This window comes from Stenella coeruleoalba (assembly GCF_951394435.1).
Source record: "Stenella coeruleoalba genome assembly, chromosome: 4".
Lineage (NCBI taxonomy): Eukaryota > Metazoa > Chordata > Mammalia > Artiodactyla > Delphinidae > Stenella > Stenella coeruleoalba.
The window spans coordinates 134,808,482-134,833,048 of record NC_137149.1 but is presented as its reverse complement, the minus strand read 5'-3'; the positions used below and the strand labels follow the sequence as shown (position 1 = coordinate 134,833,048).

The following is a 24,567-nucleotide window of genomic DNA, read 5'->3' as shown; positions in this document are numbered from 1 at the left end:
AGTGTCATATTCCATTACTAAACGTCTTAGCTAGCCAGTTGCCCTCGGTTTTTTTCCCCTTAATCATTTTTATTAGCAGCATTCCCATTTTTACAGTCAGACAATTTGAAAGCTCTCAGGAATGTGTCCTGACACAAATTATACCTATTGTTTACACTGCCTTCTTATAAAGACAGACTATCCCCAGGTGTGAGATTCACCTTGAATTATGCCAGCTGCCCTCCTCTTTCAGTATTTGTTCTTTTATTCTCTGTTATAGTCTATATATGACATGAGATGTGGCTGGAATGACAAGTGCCTTCTCAGATCCATAAGCAAGATGAAAACAAGAAGGCACCAACAGACACCTGTCCATCATAACCAGGGCAAGCTGGTCCCAGGTGTAGAGCTATGTAAATTGATCCAAAAATGCACTCACTGCTTTCATTTTATTATTTTTTTCATTTCACTCACAGCCTCTAAGACCTCTAGAAGGTATGAGGTAAAAACAAATACCCTTGCTTCTTCGTATTTTATCAACAAACTAATGCAAAAATGTAAGAACAGGAACTAGTGCTCTTTTTTTTTCTTTTTATCCTATATATTTTTCTCTATACTTAAATTTCTCGGAATGCCTGACATGTCCACAGTGATCTGTGAAATAGAATGCCCAGACAGAAAGGGAAGTAGATCAATATTGCTTTAACAGAGTGCTTCATGAAGACACAGGGGTACATAATTAAACATAACAAACATTTCCCAAGGACAGATCTCTCAACTCAACAAAATCAAACTTACATTCCCTTGTGCTTTACTCTGATGAGAACTTCATATCTTTGGAGTGCTGTAAAGGGATTCAGAAGACAATTTTAATGGCTATTTATAGAAAATGATAGGCACCCAGCTTAGAGATAAACCTGAACCTAAAATGAGTATAAACACGAAAGAATGGAATACTCAGGCAAACAGTTTGCACTTAACCTGTCTTTGAGATTTCATTTTTTTAAGAATTCCTTTAGCTGACATTCATTGTAATTTCCTTACAAAGTTAAAAGAAAGACTTTTTCTCGTAATAAATCAAATCTATAAAGATGGAGCTATAAAAATGATTTTTTGTTTTAAGGATAATTTATATCAACACATCACATTTCTTACAATTGAAGTTATCAGGGGCTGTGATACATAAGTACACTGACTCCACAATGTGCATTTCTTAGTTTGGGACCCTCAAAAGCAGATACTAAACCAAATATTCGGACAGTGAAGGAGAGAACAAGTGAGAAACCAAAAGGAGGACAGCCATTAAAGTTTTACTAATGAGTGGATTACTGCTGTGGGGAACTGGAGCTCAGTCCTGCTCTGGACCCTTTAAGAGATTCTGTAGAATTATTGCAACCAAGGGAGGAAAGCATTAAGCTATATACCCACTGCTGCTCATTGGTTGAGAGGCACTCGTGGTGGCATAGCTCCGTGCTAAACACAGTCCCAGGGCCAAAGATTGGCCCCAGGAGAAGGAGCAGAAAGCTATAGGTATGAATAAAATCTGTCTGCCAGAACAGAATCTGACTCCAGAGGTGGGCTGAGGGATATGAGAGGGGCTCTCACCATGTCAGTTATAATGCATACGGAAAACCCTAAAGCAAGGGAGAGCACTACAAAGGAGACAACTACCTAGATGGATCATATTCTTACAAATTGAGAGAGCACTCAGCAGTAGCTATAAAAGAGGGTTACAAGCTCTAATTTTCCTGGTGTCATTATCTCTATCGACTTAAAGTTTTGATGGGTAACTACTTCTCCCTAAAGAGAAAACTCTCTTTAACACTTTCTTCTTTCCTATGTATATGAGAGGCATGATGTTTGTTGCTCACTAAATACCATTGTCAGCTCTATTTTCAAAGGCAGTTCATTTTGTAAAGACACACGGATCCAGGCTCAGGGAAGGTTGAAGTGATTTAAACCAGCACATCCACATAAGTACAGGTGTCCAGGCCTCCATTCCCTACTTTGGAACTTAAGTGGATCATAAGACATTGTGTAGTCTGTAAGGGTAGTTCGTTTGTTCTGGAAGGGTAGTTCAGATAGGGTTGAGCAAAGTTTCAGGGCCCAGGAAGATGTCAGTGCTACCGTGTGAACAATGAGAGATGTTCTGACTGCTGCAAAAGGGAAGTCTTCTTTGAACAATATTGAAAAGAACTGCTACTATGCTTCCTCAGCACTGTTGATGTGGTATAGATGCTCCTGGGATGGTCTGGGACACTGGCTTGTCTCCCACATGGCTCCCTGGCAGCCTGCAATGAGTGGTTGTGACCTGGGTGGAGCACAGACAGTCACTCACTGCAGACTCAGTCACATCCACAGGGTCGTTCCTCTTCTCTCTCCAGCAGAAGCCCACATAGCTCTGTCCCCTGTTACGGTGTTCCCTCAGTTTCTTCCCTTGGTTCTTGGGATTTTTATTTCCTGTGGGCTTGAGGGAAGGGGGAGACTGGCACTGCTACTCTTCTTCCCACTCTATTCTTGTGATATCATCTTCATCACTAGAGATTTTAGGGCTTAGACATTTGGGCCTCACCTAATACGGCTCTTGCAAATTTAAAACTTTAACTTCAAAGCTTATATTTGGAAAATAAAAACACCAAGAACTGTTCTCCTTGGCCTCAGATTCTGCTTTGGCATCCATTACCTGAGACTGGCCATTAGACGTAGCCCAGCTAGCTGAGCTGCATGTAGGGCCAGTGGACACCAAAAAGGAAAATTTCAAATAATATTTTAGAGTTTTATCCTTGCATAAATATCACCTATAATCTGGAATCATAAGCAATCTCTGTATGCATTAGAGACACTATGTAATAATAATAACAGTGTCTAAACAGGCATACATTGAAATGGTTTTGACTGGAAGTTTTAATTACTATGTGATGTAGCTGCTAATATGATTTAGACTTCAATTTTATTTTAATGAACCAATAATGGTACTTTAAAAAAATGTACTTGAAATAAAACCCTACACATAATTTTGATAAAAAGCAATGATCCATATTTCACAAATATATTTCTTTTCTTTTGAGTTGAAGATAACATACAGGCTTGCAAATTTCTTTTCACTACACTGAGTTATGTTATACAGCTTCTTAATTTTTCTATTAAATTATCTGATCTTCCTCACAACTCTCACACACACACACACACACAAACTCACACACTATGCTAGTGCATATGAGCAATACAAAACTAAACTTAATATAATATATGCTGTTTATCCTATAATTTAGACAGTATCTTTAGTTGGATCATTCTTTTTTGAATGAACTGTATTGCTTTTAGAGTTTTCCCAGTCTCCCCCTACCTCCATGTTCTTACTGTTTCTCTCTAGGATGGTATCTGGGTATATAGGATATGTGTATGATACCATATGTGATGGGAAGGAGCAGGGTAGGTCTCTGGAAGCCCTTCAATCCAGGCAGGTTCTCATCTTCACTGGTGTCTACTTAAGTGTGACTGGTCTGTGCTGAAAAACCAGACTGGTGACAACTGAAGCCCCACTGCTCTTCCTGTCACCATTCTAAAAAAGGTTTGCTGGTATAATCTCCAGGGTGCATATCTCAGAGCCTGATTCTTGTCCCTGTCAGTAGGGCAGACTGACCAGGTCCTGGGCTTGATCCCTCTGGGCTATGGACCAGGGGGATCCATCTGTGATCTCCGTGTGTGTCTGACTGAGGCTGTCTGCCACAGCCCTCAGCTTCAGTTCACTTTGCCTCTTTCTCGCAAACTCCTTAGTCAAGATACCCAGTCAGATTATCCACTAACACCCTTAATACACTCTGAGACATCTTCTGAGCTGTGTATATTCCAAAGAGAACTTGAGAAACTCAGGCCCTCCATCTTTCCAATAAGATGTACCACTGAATTTACTGCTTATATTTGTGTGAGAAGGTCCTATGATGTATTTTTCTTCCGTAGTCCAAAAAAAAAAAAAAAAAAAAGGAGAAAACCCCTCTGCCCTCAGGATCTCCCAAATCTGCATAGATATTTCTTTAGATTGCTGGCTTCCCCAGGTTCTAAGTTTATAATATTGGATACAAACATTTCTGTACTGACAAAAGGATTAGTGAGCTGTCAGAATTTGTTATTCTAGAATTTAAACTTGACAAATTCAAGGAGTGGGTCTGTCTAGTTTGTTGCTTCACCACATCAAAAGCAACATATAATATTTGCTTGATAAGTATTTGCTGAATGAATGAATGAGAATAATTTATGATTTGCTGGAACTGCACCTGAATGACACAGAACTTTCTTCAGAGGTAAGAAATTTACTTGTGTCATTGTTATTTGCTTGACCTGGGATGTGTTTTTTATGGGTTGTTTCATTAAAATTTCCTTTAAGATGTTTAAGAAGAGCTAGAGGACTTGCTGTGAAAGAGTCTCCAACCAAAACTAGCTGGAGCAATGTGGTCAAGGTGTCCCCTGCGTACTCACAGTAGCTACATTGAGAGGCAAGTTCTCTGAGAATAAGTAGGGTAGAGCAAATAGTTTACAACACAGAGCAAAATCTTTGCTATATTACCTTGTGTGATCTAGAGGTTATGTTTGGGCTGCTATAAACAAAAATACTATAGACTGGGTAGCTTAAACAAGACATTTATTTTTTCTTAGCTCTGGGGCTGAGAAGTTCAAGATCAAGGTACCATCGGATTTAGAGTCTGGTGAAGTTCACCTTCCTTGTTCATAGATAACTGTCTGGGGTCTCTTTTATAAGGGCACTGATCTCATGCATAGGGGTTCCTCCCTCATACCTAATCACCTCTAAAAGGCTCCATTACCTAATGCCATCATACTGTGGGGGTTAGGGTTTCAACATATGAATTTTGGTACAACACAAACATTCAGTCCATAATAAGAGAGCAGCAATGAAATAACATGAAAGCAGTGGATACTGGGCACAGTGGTTGGAGTTATGGAAGAAAAGCACAGGCAGGGAAAAGTTAGAAGGAAGAAAGAACAATTTCACCAACTTTAGAATTTTGACTAGGTTTGCCTCTGAGTGCTATCATTTCTACTGAATATTTCATTATTTTTTTCTGACATGAATGGGTATACTGATATAGGAAAATGAAACATTAAATAATATTAAAAACTTTGTATTTTAGTTTATAAAGTGTAATAGAACTTTGATATTGCAGCAAATTTACCTAATTATGTTGTATTAAAGTACATCCATATTCCTTGAGCACACATATTAATAACCTTAAGTAACCCACACTTTTTCTTGGTGCATAGGGCACACAAATGACTAGCATTTACAATGCTGCTAAAGTGACACTTGATGAAGGATGCCAAAAAACTTACACATGATTTTATTTTCTGACAAGCATTTAACATTAGGATTTTTTTTCTTATTTTTGCTCCTTCTTTTCTGCAATATTCTTACCTTTCTTGCTCCTGAGTCACTTTAATTGAAGAGAATTTGCCTTGTTGCTTTGCACATCTAAGTGGAGACCAGGTCCCATTGATTACTTTGGGTTGACAAATGGGACAAATGTTAGTTATCCTTTCTCTCTCTGTGTGTGAAGCCCAGGTGCATTATGTCACTGTACAATACTGCATATGAAATCAATAAACACAGGGAAAATGGCTATAAAACCACACTTCTTTAAGTCAAGGGAAAGTAAATTGCTTGTGCTGACCAGATAGTTCGGGATTTGTCGCCTGTTTCCATAAGAGAGATTTTCTTTCCAGTAACTTCAGGCTCAGGAATTATAGTTAGTCACCATAAGCCTAAAAGCCTGCTGCATTAATCTTTATATATGTTCCTTTCCATTGCATCTTGCTTTATTTATGGAAATGATTTTGCTAGAGCAATACCATAAGCTATACAACTTGTTTTCATGAGGAATTGAAGTTTTAAAAAATAGATCAAAATAAAACTAGTAATGAGATACCATTTGAAAAGTACCCTGAAGAAATTATTATTTATTGGTTTTGATAAATGTTTCCCAGATTTTCTTAGAGGTTGGAAGTTTGGCTGTGTTTATAAATCATCACTTAACACTCTAGTGATTTTTTTTGACGTATAACATTTTGGACCATCACTTTTTTTGTTCTAATCCTGGACCCATCTAAAGGGTTTTATCTTGTACCATTTATTCTTCTCAAAGTAACAGCTATGAGAGCTTATCATGAAACAGAGCATGTGAATGTGATAGGAAAAGTTTTGAAAATTATATTCATCTCAAAATCTTCAAGAGAGAGAGGAAAAAAACAATATCTGATTGAAGTTGTGATTATAAAAATGCTGTCCATACAAATGTGAATTCATTTTATTAAAATTTCAAATGTAAAAACCCTCAGTGCAGTAAGTGCTTTGATCAATTTCTTGGTAATATCACTAATATGTCTCCAGCTGCTATAAATATCTTCTCACTAAGATGTTCATTGCTCCAGCCACCTCAGCTTATGGACTTGGCAATAAGAATTTTAACTACATGCTGAGTAACTCTCATGAGTGAAGAATCTAATCCATATTGACCTAAGACTCAAGTCATAAACTTCCATCGAGTAGCAGATTAATGTGCCTTGTATTCATTTTATCATCAATAGATAATTATAATATTATTAACTTAATAATAGATTAAAATGAATTTCATTTGTTTAATTGCTCTTAATTTTATTATCAATTATTTATTTATTTTAAAAGATGAATTCACAGTTTTTGGAAGAAAGTTATTAGTAGATGCAGGAGTCCAGAGACCCACACATTCAGGAACATTCTCAGTCAGTAAATAGGAAAAAAGTAGTAATAATCAAGGTTACCAACTCTAACAACTTTTAGCTGAAAACAATACCTTAAATTTATTCAGAGCTTACTAAATTCTGAGCATGTTATAAAGTTTTTACAACCATCTTTTTGTTTAATCTTTACGGTAATTCTATACAGTAGGTATGATATTTCCATTTTATAGGTAAAGAAAAAAGGAGCAAAAAACTAAGTTTATTACTCAAGGATTTACAGCTAAGCAGTGGCAAATTCAGTATTTAAAACAAATTTTTCTGATATTCAGAGCCCAGGTTTATTCCCCACATTTTCTCTAGATAAGGAAAGGCAAGTCTAGCAAGGGTATTATGTTGATATGTTTATTGTGTATATACAGTAAAGTTAAATTCCCTGCTAACACTTCATATTTGGCATACAGAGAGGACATCTTGTTCTATAGCAGTACATAAGGGCACCTGATCTGCTAAGAGTAGGAGAAAAAAAGCCTGAATTCAATCTAGAACATTGTAGCCATTCTACCCGAGCTGTGATGGTTATTCTGTGTTTTCCCATATCCATTCTATCATTTCCTGCCCTGCTCTTTGCCCCAAGAGTCCAAAGTTGTAGAGCCCTCTGGTTTCTCTTGGATTTGGCAAATGGAAGGAATCAACTGAAGATGAGAAGTCTGAAGGAAATAGTATCTAGGATATTATTTAAATCCATTCCTCTTTGTGAAGGACTATTGTTTTGGCAGTGGCTCACTTTCTATGACTGTGGCCCTGATCCAATTCTGTAAGGCCACAGCCTACACTCGCCACTTCAGGGATAGTAATGGCTTTATCTTATCTCCACCTCTGAAAAGCATCCTTTTATTAAATTCCCTTCAATTATCCCTTTGAGGGTACAACCTGTTTCTTCCTGGGATCCTAATGAACATATAATCCTTCAGAATAAATCAAGAAGCTTCTTCCCAAGAAGAAGTTTATTTGTTTTAGCTGGTGTAGTCATGCTGCAAAGGAAGAACAAAGAACAAATTTTGTCTGGACAGGGCAAAATTGCAATATAAATCACTAATTCCAAAGTCTTACATGGTTGGATATGATTCTGGTCAGCATCCCTAACCAAAGGTTGTGATTCATGGAGTCTTAGACCTGGCTTAGTGGTGGGTTTTCTAGGAGGTGGAACTTTTATTAGAGTAAAGGATATCCATGTTTTAGATCAAGGGTCTATCCAAGATAATTTGAGGAATACTAAAAGGGATTAGGTAAGATGTCTCTGCTAAATATGCATATTTATGTGGGGCTCTATTCACCCCAGGCATAATGAATATAGGACAAGACCTTTGTATCACGTGTGGCACTGTGCTCCACCGGAACAAATTATTATTGATAGAGACAAGGCAGGGGCAAGCAAGGGCTCTTGTCAGGAGTGCAGCTGTGTCTTCTGAATGGAGAGAACCAAGAACTATTCCTCTGTAGTTAATCCTATACTCAGTGAGATTTCACATGTTAAACAACGAGCTTGATGACAGAATACCAATGACACTGAACTAAGGAGCGTGAACAGCACATCCAAAGAAGACAGAAGTGTCCCAAATGACCCTAGAAACACATTCTGCAACAACATAATGAAATTCATTAAATAGAGTTCAGGACAATATACTTAACCAGAAAGAAATTAAACTGAAGAAAGCTTTGCTGTGAATAAGGAAACCAGAAAAAAAGTTAGTGATGAGAATCTTTCAGAAAATGATTTTAAAATGATATCCAATAAATATATTAGCTGATGCAATATCTTTAATGGGTTCTAAATTAGAACATTATAAATATACAGTTTATAAATTATGTAAAAAGCAGTGTGGATAATATCATCCCTTTAAGTGTTGTAAGATATTCCATATATTAAACCTTTGGTAAAATGCTGTTGTCTCAGTAATCTAATTTTACAAAATGAACCATCCCAAAATGTAGTGGCTTAAAACAACAACTCTTTTATTTGTCCATGATTCTGTGAGTTGGGCATTGGATTGGGTTCAGCTGGTAGTTCTTCTGCTAGTCTCACCTGAGTCATGCATTCATCTGCAGTCTACTGGTGACTCCAGTAAGGACAGATGGTTCAAAGTAGCCCTACACATTTTGGGCATCTGGTGCATTGTTGGTAGAGTCTCTCTTTCCAGCAGTATCTCACCCTCAAGGTGCTTATCTCAAGCTTCTTTACAAGGTTACAGTAAGTTCTAAGAAAGTTAGAGCAGAATCTACAAGTACTCTTGAAGTCTGGACCTAGAAGTTGCACAGCATCAATTCTACCACATTCTCTTGGTCAAGGAATAATCTTCAGGGCCAGCTCAAATTCAAGCAGAGTGGAAATAGACTCTACCACTTGATGAAAAAAGTACTAGTGGTCACACTGCAAAGAAATATGTGTACAGATGTAAGAATGATCTGTGGCCACCTTTTGCAATGGACCACAGATACATATGAATCAGTTCTTACTATTTATATGCATATTTGAATATAATTTTTAATTCAATAAATTATCAATCCTGAGTAATATCTAGTCATTTAGGACTGAAAATTTTCTGTGTATGTGTTCCCAAAGGTGGGGGACATTTTAAAGTCTTCTCTCTTCCCACACATGCAAAATTAAAAGAAATCCCAAGGCTGTTCTTCTTTATTTTACATTTACAAACCTGCAAATTCTTTCTAGTTAAATGGAAAAAAATTCCAATAAATTCTTTAAATTAAATAAAACTACAAATTCAGGTTAAATTATATCAGTTAAGTTTATCACATTTTCTTTAATTTATTAAAATTTGAAGTATTTTCATGACATCATGAGAAATGATGTTCATAAAAAGTGATCTGTAGTTGAAATATATTTAATAGATAGATTATGAGTCACACTTATAGGCACTTATAATTTAATGACTTCCAACTACTTATCATGTTCTGTGCCCCCAGCAAACAATTTATCTTGCTCTCCAAATTGTTTCTTCCTTCCTGTTCTTTGGATGGCAGTCACTGGAGCCAGAGGCTAACAGTGGAAGATGTTTTAACAACAACATCTGCTTGCATTGTAAAATTAGACATGCATTAGTGACATTTTGCTTTTATTTAAAATTTAATTGTGAAGAAATGAGATGCATGGATAGCATTTTTTTAACACCTTTATTGGAGTATAGTTGCTTTACAATATTGTGTTAGTTTCTGCTGTATAACAAAGTAAATCAGCTATATGTATACATATATCCTCATATCCCCATCCTCTTGCATCTCCCTCCCACCCTCCCTATCCCATCATTCTAGGTGGTCACAAAGCACCGAGTTGATCTCCCTGTGCTATGAAGCTGCTTCCCACTAGCTAACTTTTACATTTGGTAGTGTATATATGTCAATTCTACTCTGGCACTTCGTCCCAGCTTACCCTTGCCCCTCCCCGCCACATCCTCAAGTCCATTCTCTACATCTGCGTTTTTATTCCTGTCCTGCGCCTAAGTTCATCAGGACCATTTTCTTTTATGTCCCATATATAGTGTTATCATACGGTATTTGTTATTCTCTTTCTGACTTACTTGACTCTGTTTGACAGTCTCTAGGTCCATCCACCTCACTACGAATAACTCAATTTCATTTCTATTTATGGCTGAGGAATATTCTATTGTATATATGTGCCACATCTTCTTTATCCATTCATCTGTCGATGGACACTTAGGTTGCCTCCATGCCCTGGCTATTGTAAAGAGAGCTGCAATGAATGTTGTGGTACATGACCCTTTCTGAATTACGGTTTTCTCAGGGTATATGCCCAGTAGTGGGATTGCTGGGTTGTATGGTAGTTCTATTTTTAGTTTTTTAAGGAACCTCCATATTATTCTCCATAGTGGCTGTATCAATTTACATTCCCACCAACAGTGCAAGAGGGTTCCCTTTTCTCCACACCCTCTCTGGCATTTATTGTTTGTAGATTTTTTGAGGATGGCCATTCTGACTGGTGTGAGCTGATAACACATTGTAGTTTTGATTTGCATTTCTCTAATGATTAGTGATGTTGAGCATCCTTTTATATGTTTGTTGGCAATCTGTGTATCTTCTTTGGAGAAATGTCTATGTAGGTCTTCTGCCCATTTTTGGATTGGGTTGTTTGTTTTTTTGATATTGAGCTGCTTGTATATTTTGGAGATGAATCCTTTGTCAGTTGCTTCATTTGCAAATATTTTCTCCCATTCTGAGGGTTGTCTTTTAATCTTGTTTATGGTTTCCTTTGCTGTGCAAAAGCTTCTAAGTTTCATTCGATCCCATTTATTTATTTTTGTTTTTATTTCTATATCTCTAGGAGGTGGGTCAAAAAGGATCTTGCTGTGATTTATGTCATAGAGTGTTCTGCCTATGTTTTCCTCTAAGAGTTTGATAGTGTCTGGCATTACACATAGGTCTTTAATCCATTTTGAGTTTATTTTTGTGTGTGGTGTTAGGGAGTGTTCTAATTTCACTCTTTTATATGTAGCTTTCCAGTTTTCACAGCACCACTTATTGAAGAGGCTGTCCTTTCTCAATAGTATATTCTAGATAAGGTAGATAAGATAATAGATAAGGTGACCATATGTGCGTGGATTTATCTCTGGGCTTTCTATCCTGCTCCATTGATCTATACTTCTGTTTTTGTGCCAGTACCGTACTGTGTTGATTACCGTAGCTTCGTAGTATAGTCTGAAGTCCAGGAGCCTGATTCCTCCAGCTCCATATTTCTTTCTCAAGATTGCTTTGGCTATTTGAGGTCTTTTGTGTTTCCATACAAATTGTGAAATTTTTTGTTTTAGTTCTGTGAAAAATGCCATTGGTAGTTGGATAGGGATTGCATTGAATCTGTAGATTGCTTTGGGTAATATAGTCATTTTCACAATGTTGATTCTTCCAATCCAAGAACATGGTATATCTCTCCATCTATTTGTATCATCTTTAATTTCTTTCATCAGTGTCTTATAGTTTTCTGTCTACAGGTGTTTTGTCTCCTTAGGTGGGTTTATCCCTAGGTATTTTATACTTTTGTTGCAATGGTAAATGGGAGTGTTTCCTTAATTTCTTTTTCAGATTTTGCGTCATTAGTGTATAGGAATTCAAGAAATTTCTGTGCATTAATTTTGTATACTGCTACTTTACCAAATTCATTCATTACGTCTAGTAGTTTTCTGGTAGCATCTTTAGGAATCTCTATGTTTAGTGTCATGTCATCTGCAAACAGTGACAGTTTTACTTCTTTTTTTATTTAGATTCCTTTTATTTCTTTTTCTTCTCTGATTGCTGCGGCTAAAAGTTCCAAAAGAATGTTGAATAATAGTGGTGAGAGTGGGCAACCTTGTCTTGTTCCTGACCTTAGTGGAAATGGTTTCAGTTTTTCACCATTGAGAACGAAGTTGGCTGTGGGTTTGTCATATATGGTCTTTTCTATGTTGAGACAGGTTCCCTTTATGCCCACATTCTGGAGAGTTTCTATCATAAATGGGTGTTGAATTCTGTCAAAAGCTTTTTCTGTATCTACTGAGATGATCATATGGTTTTTATATTTCAATTTGTTAATATGTTTAATCACATTGATTGATTTGCATAAATTGAAGAATCCTTGCATCCCTGGGGTAAACCCCACTTGATCATAGTGTATGATCCTTTTAATGTGCTGTTGGATTATGTTTGCTAATATTTTGTTGAGGATTTTTACAGCTACGTTCATCAGTGATATTGGCCTGTAGTTTTCTTTTTTTATGCCAATTTTGTCTGGTTTTGGTATCATGGTGATGGTGGCCTCATAGAATGAGTTTGGGAGTGTTCCTCCCTCTGCTATATTTTGGAAGAGTTTGAGAAGGATAGGTGTTAGCTCTTTTCTAAGTGTTTGATAGAAGTTGCCTGTGAATCCATCTGGTCCTGGGCTTTCGTTGGAAGGTTTTTAATCACAGTTTCAATTTCAGTGCTTATTGTTTGTCTGTTTATATTTTCTGTTTCTTCTTAGTTCAATCTCAGAAGGTTGTGCTTTTCTAAGAATTTGTCCATTTCTTCCAGGTTGTCCATTTTATTGGCATACAGTTGCTTGTAGTAATCTCTCATGATCCTTTGTATTTCTGCAGTTCCATTGTTACTTCTTTTTCATTTCTAATTCTGTTGACTTGAGTCTTCTCCCTTTTTTTTTTGATGAGTGGGGGTAGTGGTTTATCAATTTTGTTTATGTTCTCAAAGAACCAGCTTTTAGTTTTTTGATCTTTGCTAATGTTTCCTTCTTTTCTTTTTCATTTATTTCTGATCTGATCTTTATGATTTCTTTCCTTCTGCTAACTTTGTGTTTTTTTTTTTTCATTCTCTTATTGCTTTAGGTGTAAGGTTAAGTTGCTTATTTAAGATGTTTCTTGTTTCTTCAGGTAGGATTATATTGCTATAAACTTCCCTGTTAGACTTGCTTTGCTGCATCCCATAAGTTTTGGGTGGTTGTTTTCATTGTCATTTGTTTCTAGGTATTTTTTGAGTTCCTCTTTAATTTCTTCAGTGATCTCTTGGTTATTTAGTAGCGTATTGTTTAGCCTCCATAAGTTTGTATTTTTTGCCATTTTTTCCCCCTGTAATTGATATCTAGTCTCATAGTGTTGTGGTCGGAAAATATACTTGACATGATTTCAATATTCTTAAAATTACCAAGGCTTGATTTGTGACCCAAGATATGATCTATCCTGGAGAATGTTCCATGAGCATTTAAGAAGAAAGTGTATTCTCTTGTTTTTGGATGGAATGTCCTATACATATAAATTAAGTCCATCTTGTTTAATGTATCATTGAAAGCTTGTGTTTCCTTATTTATTTTCGTTTTGGATGATCTGTCCATTGGTGAAAGTGGAGTGTTAAAGTCCCCTACTATGATTGTGTTCCTGTCGATTTCCCCTATTATAGTTGTTAGCATTTGCCTTATGTATTGAGGTGCTCCTATGTTGGGTGCATAAATATTTACAATTGTTTTATCTTCTTCTGGGATTAATCCCTTGATCATTATGTAGTGTCCTTCTTTGTCTCTCGTAATAGTCTTTATTTTAAAGTTATTTTGACTGATATGAGAATTGCTAATCCCGCTTCCTTTTGATTTCCATTTGCATGGAATATCTTTTTCCATTCCCTCACTTTCAGTGTGTATGTGTCCCTAGGTCTGAAGTGGGTGTCTTTTAGGCAACATACATTCAGGTCTCATTTTTGTATCCAGCCAGCCAGTCTATATCTTTTGCTTGGAGCATTTAATCCATTATATTTAAGGTAATTATCAATATATATATTCCTCTTACCATTTTCTTAATTGTTTTGGATTTTTTATTGCAGTTCTTTTCCTTCTCTTGTGTTTCCTGCCTAGAGAAGTTCCTTCAGAATTTGTTGTAAAGCTGCTTTGGTGGTGCTGAATTCTCTTAACTTTTGCTTGTCTGTAGAGGTTTTAATTTCTCCATCAAATCTGAATGAGATCCTTGCTGGGTAGAGTAATCTTGGTTGTAGGTTTTTCCCTTTCATCACTTTAAATATGTCCTGCCACTCCCTTCTGGCTTGCAGAGTTTCTGCTGAAAGATCAGCTGTTAACCTTATGGTGATTCCCTTTTATGTTATTTGTTGCTTTTCCATTGCTGCTTTTAACATTTTTTCTTTGTATTTAATTTCTGTTAGTGTGATTAATATGTGTCTTGGCGTGTTTCTCCTTGGATTTATCCTGTATGTGACTCTCTGCACTTCCTGGACTTGATTGACTATTTCCTTTCCCTTGTTAGGGAAGTTTTCAATTATAATCTCTTCAATACTTTCTCAGACCTTTCTTTCTCTCTTCTTCTGGGACCCCTATAATTTGAATGTTGGTGCATTTAATGTTGTCTCAGCAGTCTCTGAGACTGTCCTCAATTCTTTTCATTCTTTTTTCTTTATTCTGCTCTGCAGTAGTTATTTCCACTATTTTATCTTCCAGGTCACTTATCCGTTCTTCTGACTCAGTTATTCTGCTATTGATTCCTTCTAGAGAATTTTTAATTTCATTTATTGTGTTGTTCATCATTGTTTGTTTGCTCTTTAGTTCTTCTAGGTCCTTTTTAAACATTTCTTGTATTTTCTCCATTCTATTTCCAAGATTTTGGATCCTCTTTACTAGCATTTCTCTGAATTATTTTTCAGGTAGACTGCATATTTCCTCCTCATTTATTTGGTCTGGTGGGTTTTTTACCTTGCCCCTTCATCTACTGCATATTTCTCTGTCCCCTCATTTTGTTTAACTTACAGTGTTTGATGTCTCCTTTTTGTAGGCTGCAGGTTTGTAATTTCTGTTGTTTTGATGTCTGCCCCCAGGGGATGAGGTTGGTTCAGTGGGTTGTATAGGCTTTCTGTTGGAGGGGACCGATACCTGTTTTCTGGTGGGTAGAGATGGATCTTGTCTTTCTGGTGGGCAGGACCATATCCAGTGGTGTGTTTGGGGTGTCTGTGAACTTTGTATGATTTTAGGCAGCCTCTCTGCTAATGGGTGGGATGTGTTCCTGTCTTGCTAGTTGATTGGCATGGGCCATCCAGCACTGAAGCTTGCTGGCTGTTGGGATATAGATATACACATGTCTACTCTTTTTTTTTAAGATTCTTTTCCTATGTATGCCATTACAGAATATTGAATAGAGCTCCCTGTGCTATACAGCAGATTCTTATTAGTTATCTATTTTATGTATAGTTGTATGTATATGTCAATCCCAATCTCCCAATTTGTTCCTCCCCCCTTACATAAGTGTGTTTTCTACATCTGTAACTCTATTTCCATTTTGTAGGTAAATTCATTGGTACCATTTTTTAGATTCCACAATTAAGCGATATCATATATTTGTCTTTCTGTGTCTTACATATTTCACTCAATATGACAATCTCTAGGTCCATCTGTGTTGCTGCAAATGGCATTATTTTCATTCTTTTTTATGACTGAGTAATATTCCACTGTATATATGTACCATATCTTCTTTATCCATTCCTCTGTTGATGGACATTTAGGTTGCTTCCATGTCCTGGCTATTGTAAATAGTGCTGCAGTGAACATTGTCGTGCATGTATCTTTTTGAATTATTGTTTTCTCTGAGTATATGCCCAGGAGTGGGATTGCTGTATCACCTAGTAGTTCTATTTTTAGTTCTTCAAGGAACCTCCATACTGTTCTCCATAGTGGCTGTATCAATTTACATTCCCACCAACAGTTTAGGAGGGTTCCCTTTTTTCCACACCCTCTCCAGCATTTGTTGTTTGTAGATTTTCTGAGGATGGCCATTCTGGTTGGTGTGAGGTGATACCTCATTGTAATTTTGATTTGCATTTCTCTAATAATTAGTGATGTTGAGCATATTTCCATGTGAAAAACGGAGCTGGAGGAATCAGGCTCCCTGACTTTAAAATATACTACAAAGCTACAGTCATCAAAACAGCATGGTACTGGCACAGAGAAAGACTTATAGATCAATGGAACAGGATAGAAAGCCCAGAGATAAACCCATGCACCTATGGTCACCTAATCTATGATAAAGGAGGCAAGAACATACCATGGAGAAAAGACAGTCTCTTCAATAAGTGGTGCTGGGAAAACTGGACAGCTATATATAAAAAAATGAAATTTGTGTACTGCCTAACAGCATACACAAAAATAAACTCAAAATGGATTAAAGATCTAAATGTAGGGCTAGACATTATTGGGAGAAAATATTTGGAAATGAAGCAACCAACAAGGGATTTATCTCCAAAATATATAAACTTCTCATGCAGCTCAATATCAAAAAAACAAAACAAAACATATAACTCAATCAAAAAATGAGCAGAAATCTAAATAGATATTTCTCCAAAGAAGACATACAACGAAATTCCTTAATCAAGTTTCTCATATTTCACTTTTTATTTAATATATGAGATAAAATTCATGTATACAAATTTGCTTTTCTAGACATTAATTATATATTATTGTTTACTTCATTCTCTGTGAAGGAAATATCCTTAGGAAAAAACACAAAATACTTCCTCAACCCAAATGAGAAAATATGCTAGATTCATCTCTCTATTTTACAATGCCTACAAAACTAATTCTTGGAAACTATGTGCCCAGATCTGATTCAAACCCAAACTTTAGTGCATACAGTTTGAACCATTATTCAATACTTTGTTTATATTTGTAGTTTTTTTTAATTAAGGTATAGTTGATTTACAATGTTGTGTTAGTTTCAGGTGTACAGCAAAGTGATTCAGTTTCATATTCTTTTCCATTATAGGTTATTACAAGATATTGAATATAGTATAGTTCCCTGTGGTATACAGTAAGTACTTGTTGTTTATCTATTTTATATTTAATAGTGTGTATCTGTTAATCCCAAGCTCCTAATTTATCCCTCCCTCCACCTTTCCCTTTTGGTAACCAGAAGTTTGTTTTCTATGTTTGTAATTTTAAAAGTAGGAATAAGTTTCCTGGTGAAAGTTGCTCTTACATAATAATTGAATTTTAAGTATAACTACATGTTGACTCATTTACACATTGGTTTCTGAATTTATTGATTTTTTTCTTTTTATTGTTGTAAAATACAGGAGAAAAATAAACTATAAAGAATAATTGGGGGAAAACCCCTTACTCATTTGACTTCTAGAGAGAAATGTCAACTTTATCGAATAGGAAATAGGTCAGCTTCAGAAAAAAACAACAAACAAACAAAACCAAGCAAAAAGGATGCTGTAGTCAATGTAGTTTGGAGTAACAGTGTACATTTTGTTTCCTGTTAGAGATTGAAGCATAAGCTACCACATTAGAGATTCTGAAAAGTCTCACAGAAAAGAAACCTATCTTTTGCTAGTTTAACTTAGCATTTTCCAAATATTTTATCATCACAGAACACCTTTTTCTCATAGCTGCTATTAATATCCTGAGGCACAAATATTTCTCTGGACTCTTGGGAAATTCTCAGAGACAACAAAAATGTCTTAGTTGGAAAACTTAAAAGCTGCTCTTCTACAGTAAAGTTTTGTAGAGTCTGATTATTTGGAAGCATATTCATTTTAAAGTTGTCAACATTTCATCTCTGGAATGTAAAAGTATTGACTGAACTTATTATTCATGCAGAACAACCCGAGAGAATAATTTTAACAAGTGCAATTAAGTCAGATGCATGAATTAATTTCAAACAACAAGCTATTTTTGGAAAAGGAGCATTTGAAAAAAAATGTTGAAGATATCATGGTGGCTTAATTAATAGTTATCCTAAATTGATTCTGGGAAAAATAATATATGTATAAGGAAATTTAGACCGTCTACTTTCAATCATAATAAGATGTGTATGGACACTCTTAAGGAGCAATAGCTAGAATTAAAAGTTACGGGTGCACCAACATAACATTGAACTTCACATCCATTTCAGTAACCTATAAATTCAAATAGGTTAACATTTATTGAATGAATTTATTGAATGTCTACTATGTGCCATTCCCCATGTAGGCTTTATATCAGTTTGTTCCCTATGCTTGACTTCACATCACTTTATTTTATTTTAGTATCAGCACTCAGAAGTTATTCTCAGTACAGACAAGAAATCTAAAGTTCATAGAAGTTACTTGCCTTGTAAAAAGCTTCATAGTTATTAAATGATAGAGTCAAAATATAGAGCTAGGTGTTCTTGCACCACCTCCAGGGATCTGTCCACATGACTGCAGTATTCTGCTAATAGATCTTTTCATGCGTGAGATTTTGGTGTATTTCTGTTAAGAATGCATGCTCTGAAGACTAACTGACTGGGTGCAGACTCCGTTGCTGCCATATCATTATGTGTGACTTTGGGGGCATTGTTTCTTTGAACATGGTGTCTTCCTTATTAAATGAGAATAACCATTAAGAGGATTGAGTTAATAAATATGAAGTACTTAAAACAGTACCTAGCACATAGTAAATGTTCTCTTAATACTAGGCAAAACAATTTTAGTAACTTTGGAATGTGTTTTTTTTTTAATTTAGGAATCAACTAGTTACTTCTTTTTTTATATTGTTTTCAATATTTATGAATTTTATTTATAAACATTGTTTAAAGATTCCAAAAACTCTACATTTGTGTTTTCTTATTATACTTTAAAGGTTACTGATTTCAACATTTTGAATTTATTCTTTAGGGATTTTCTCCTACACTTCTAAATACCTTGCAATTCATTGTTATTTCTATCTTTTAACACTGTAAGAATTGTCATTGGACTCCCATGATAGGAGTATTAATATTTAGCTTTCTGTCATACAGCTACCTCTACATTACATATTCATGCTTCTAATTTCCACATTATCCCAGTATAAACACAGAAATTTTTTGTCAATTCTATATTCAACTTTATATGAACAATGCTATTCATAGCTGAGCCATATATGGAGTAATCTATGAATAACTCTTCCTTTACTGCACAATTTTTGTTTTCCTTGGAGTTAATGATTACTTCCATTTTTCTGCTTGGTTTTCTATATACTTATCACTAATTTATCCTCCTATTCTTTTTCAGTTGTATAATTTTCTCTTTAATGTACTAAACACTTTCAGTACAGTATTCTATGAGCTTTCATCTTGAAAATCTCTTTCAGAGCCTCTTTTTTGGGGGGCAGGACAGGAATACCCCTTATCATCCTAAGGTTTTTCCTTTGCATCAAAATCCATGATTTCTGTGTTTACTCCCTTGGTTTGATGAAGTAATCCTCCCATGACTTTCTAAAACAAGTGTATTAGAGGTAAATTTTTGAGACATTGCCTGTATAAAAATGTCTATATTTTGCTTTCACATTTGAATAATAGTTTAGCTTGGTTATATTCTAATTTGAAAGTTATTTTTGACTAAAAATTTTCTATTATTTTTTAGTTTCCAGTGCTTCTGCTTAAAAGTCCAGAAGAATAAAATGTTCTTATAACTTTAACCTTTTTACTAAGACATTTTTTCTCTCTCTGAAAACCTTTTCTTTGCCTCCAATGTTCTGAAATTTCACAGGAATGTCTTTTTTATATCCATTTTCATCTAATGCAGTAGCACTGGATAATTCAATAAATACCAGTTATGCCATACTGATATAGACAAATAAAAGTATTCTCTACATCTTTTAATTAAGGCATTTCCTCAAATCATTTTGTCATTGATTTGATAATTCTTATTCTTTTCTCTTGGATGCTAGATCTTTTAAAGTTCTCTTCTAATGTTCTTATCTTTCTCTCCTATTTTTTTCTTTAATTTTCTACCATCTGAGAGATGTCATCAACTGTATCTACCCACTGTTTTATTGAATTTTTCCACTCTCATCATTTTAATTTTCAAGGAATATCTTTTTGTTCCATAAATACTATTTTTATAGTATTGTTATCTTGTTCATAGCTCAATGTATTTTCATATCTCTGAGGTTATAATTAGCATTTTTAATTTTTTTCTTTCATAGACTTACAAAGAAGTTGCAGAAATAGTAGAGTGTTCTCATATACCTACATTCATTTTCCCCTAAGGCTAACATCTTTCATAACCATTGCACAATGATCAAAACTAAGAAATTGACATTAATAAAATACTATAAATTAAACCACAGACTTCATTCGGATTTTACCAGATTTTTTTTTCTCTAATATCCTTTATCTCTTATAGAATTCCGCACAACACGTAATCATCATGTCTCCTTAGTCTCCTCAAGTTTGTGACAGTTCCTCAGTCCTTCCTTTTCTTTTATGACCTTACTTTTAAAGAGTCATTGATCAATTGTTTTGTAACATACCACTTGATATGGGTTTATGTGATGGTTTCCCTTGAGTAGATTGAGGTTGTGGGTTCTGGAGGACATTATCAAGGTAATGTGTCCTTCTCAGTATATCATCTCAAAGATACCTGATATTGATCTGTCTTATTACTGATGATACTTACCTTGGTTACCTGGGTAAGTGGTATCTGCCTGTTTTATCCACTGTAAAAGTACTTTTTTCTTTTCTTTTTTTAAAGCTTTGTAGTCAATAAATATTTTAGGGGAGATTGCTTGAGACTGCAATATCCTGTTTCATCTCAAACATTTGGATCTTAATTTTAGTTTCCATTGCCAAGGGTAGATATCACTAATTATTTTCTTTATGTATAATTGTGATTTTTATTTTTCTCATACCATCTTCATCTAATAATTGGAATTGTTTTACAAGGAAGAGTTGTGTCTTCTCTTCCATTTCTTATTTATTTAATTATTTATTTATATAAGTACAGACTCATGGATACTTATTTTATTCTTTCAGTTTAATCCAATACTATTATGATTTATTTTCTTGCTCTGATTGTTATAGCTTTGGTCCTTGGCCATTGCGTCATATTGGTTTTAGTGACTTTTAACATGCATTCACCTATTTTTGAGCACTTTCTTACTCTAAAAAGTGCATAATGTATACAAAGAGCACAACAAGATGTTCCAGGCTCATCATGTGTTTACACCATCCCAGCCCTGAAATCAACAACTTTTCCAAGGAGCTCTAGTTACACTTACTGAATAATGTTATTTAGAAACTAAATCTTGGCCTTAAGTCTACCATTGCTTGTAGGACCTCTCAGTGGACCGACCTTGAAAATATATGTATACATATAAAGTTATGCTTACACAGGTATACACACACACACACACACACACACACACACACACACACACAAACGCACATGTATCTATATCCCTGGATCTGCCCTTTGGCCTCCTCCTTCCCCTCTAATGTGCACTGTGCATCTCCATTATGTGTTAACCAGACTTCTCCAATAGAAGAAATACCTGCTCAGCTATAAAGATCAATTTTTTTCTCTTTCTGGCATTAGCCATGTAACTCCTTAGAAGATAACATACCTTTTACAATCCTACAAAGGATCACAATGACTTACCACTTGTACGTGCAGACATCTTTGGTAAACTTTATATGTAATAATGCCAATATATCATTTCCCTTAAAGTTGGGATTGGTACAGAACAGACTGGTCAGATGACCTGGGGAGATACTGGGCCACACCTAATGGAAATTCTTAGTTAAAATACTTCCTTGTAAAAAAAAAAAAAAAAAACAAAGAAAACTTCCTTGTAGGAATGCAAGGATTCTTCAGTATACGCAAAATAATCAATGTGATACACCATATTAACAAATTGAAGGAGAAAAAACATATGATCATCTCAATAGATGCAGAGAAAGCTTTTGGCAAAATTCAACACCCACTTATGATAAAAACCTTCCAGAAAGTAGGCATAGAGGGAACTTACCTCAACATAATAAAGGCCATATATGACAAACCCAGAGCCAACATCATCCTCAATGGTGAAAAACTGAAACCACTTACACTAAGATCAGGAAAAAGACAACGTTGCCCACTCTCACCACTATTATTCAACATAGTTTTGGAAGTTTTAGCCACAGCAATCAGAGAAGAAAAAGAAATAAAAGGAATCCAAATCAGAAAAGAAGAAGTAAAGCTGTCACTGTTTGCAGATGACATGATACCATACACAGAGCATCCTAAAGATGCTACCAGAAAACTACTAGAGCTAATCAGTGAATTTGGTAAAGTAGCAGGAAACAAAATTAATGCTCAGAAATCTCTTGCATTCCTATACACTAATGATGAAAAATCTGAAAGTGAAATTAAGAAAACACTCCATTTACCATTGCAACAAAAAGGATAAAATACCTAGGAATAAACCTACGTAAGGAGACAAAAGACCTGTATGCAGAAAAATATAAGACACTGATGAAAGAAATTAAAGATGATACAGATAGATGGAGAGATATACCATGTTCTTGGATTGGAAGAATCAACATTGTGAAAATGACTCTACTACCCAAAGCAACTACAGATTCAGTGCAATCACTGTCAGACTACCACTGGCATTTTTCACAGAACTAGAACAAAAAATTTCACAATTTGTATGGAAACACAGAAGACCCCGAATAGCCAAAGCAATCTTGAGAAAGAAAAAGGGAGCTGGAGGAATCAGGCTCCCTAACTTCAGACTATACTACAAAGTTACAGTAATCAAGGCAGTATGGTACTGGCACAAAAACAGAAATATAGCTCAATGGAACAGATAGAAAGCCCAGAAATAAAGCCACACACATATGGTCACCTTATCTTTGATAAAGGAGGCTAGAATATACAATGGAGAAAGGACAGCCTCTTCAATAAGTGGTGCTGGAAAAACTGGACAGCTACATGTAAAAGAATGAAATTAGAACACTCCCTAACACCATACACAAAAATAAACTCAAAATGGATTAAAGACCTAAATGTAAGGCCAGACACTATCAAACTCTTAGAGGAAAACATAGGCAGAACACTCTATGACATAAATCACAGCAAGATCCTTTTTGACCCACTTCCTAGAGATATAGAAATAAAAACAAAGATGAACAAATGGGAGATAATGAAACTTCAAAGCTTTTGCACAGCAAAGGAAACCATAAACAAGACAAAAAGACAACCCTCAGAATGGGAGAAAATATTTGCAAATTAAGCAACTGACAAAGGATTAATCTGTAAAATTTACAAGCAGCTCATGCAGTTCAATATCAAAAAAACAAACAACCCAATCAAAAAATGGGCAGAAGACCTAAATAGACATTTCTCCAAAGAAGATATACAGATTGACAACAAACACATGAAAGAGTGCTGAACATCATTAATCATTAGAGAAATGCAAATCAAAACTACGATTAGATATCATCTCACACTGGTCAGAACGGCCATCATAAAATCTACAAACAATAATTGCTGGGAAGGGTGTGGAGAAAAGGGAACCCTTTTGCACTGTTGGTGGGAGTGTAAATTGATACAGCCACTATGGAGAACAGTATGGAGGTTCCTTAAAAAACTAAAAATAGAACTACCATACGACCCAGCAATCCCACTACTGGGCATATACCCTGAGAAAACCATAATTCAAGAAGAGTCATGTACCATAATGTTCATTGCAGCACTATTTACAATAACCAGGACATGGAAATGACCCAAGTGCCCATCAACAAATGAATGGATAAAGAAGATGTGGCACATATATACAATGGAATATTACTGAGCCATAAAAAGAAACAAAGTTGAGTTATTTGTAGTGAGGTGGATGGACCTAGAGTCTGTCATACAGAGTGAAGTAAGTCAGAAAGAGAAAAACAAATACCGTATGCTAACACATATATATGGAGTCTAAAAAAAAAAAATGGTCATGAAAAATCTAGGGGCAAGATGGGAATAAAGATGCAGACCTATTACAGAATGGACTTGAGGACATGGGGAGGGAGAAGGGTAAGCTGGACCAAAGTGAGAGAGTGGCATGGACATATATGCACTACCAAATGTAAAATAGATAGCTATTGGGAAGCAGCTGCATAGCACAGGGAGATCAGCTCAGTGTTTTGTGACTACTTAGAGGGGTGGGATAGGGAGGGTGGGAGGGAGGGAGATGCAAGAGGGAAGAGATATGGGGATATATGTATATGTATAACTGATTCACTTTGTTATAAAGCAGAAACTAACACACCATTGTAAAGCAATTATACTCCAATAAAGATGTTAAAAAAAAACTTACTTAATACTTTATTAATGTTACTAGCTGTGTTACTTGTATTCTGCCTATTTTACAAGATTATTGTTTCTTGCATTACCAAATGTGTGACTGAAACTCAGGTAAAAATAATGATGTTTAGGAAACTTGAAAAGATTGACCAAATATATAGTCCTATAAGGGCAATGATTCTGATAGTGTAACTCTAGATACAGGAAGTGACAAGAGGGAACCATTTCCCATGACAGAGTAGTAAGACAGGCAGTCCAGAAGCT

General features: G+C 35.4%; 1 protein-coding gene across 3 annotated transcripts in view; it reads left to right on the top strand.

Annotated features, from left to right (window-relative positions):
• Positions 1-24,567, top strand: part of LOC307185974 (uncharacterized protein) — a 640,401-nt gene that overhangs the window by 137,174 nt on the left and 478,660 nt on the right. For all 3 annotated transcript variants that reach the window (XM_079920601.1, XM_079920599.1, XM_079920600.1), the window contains exon 3: positions 17,010-17,054. In XM_079920601.1, coding sequence (XP_079776727.1) covers positions 17,010-17,054 — 45 coding nt within the window. The remainder of the gene's footprint in view (positions 1-17,009; positions 17,055-24,567) is intronic.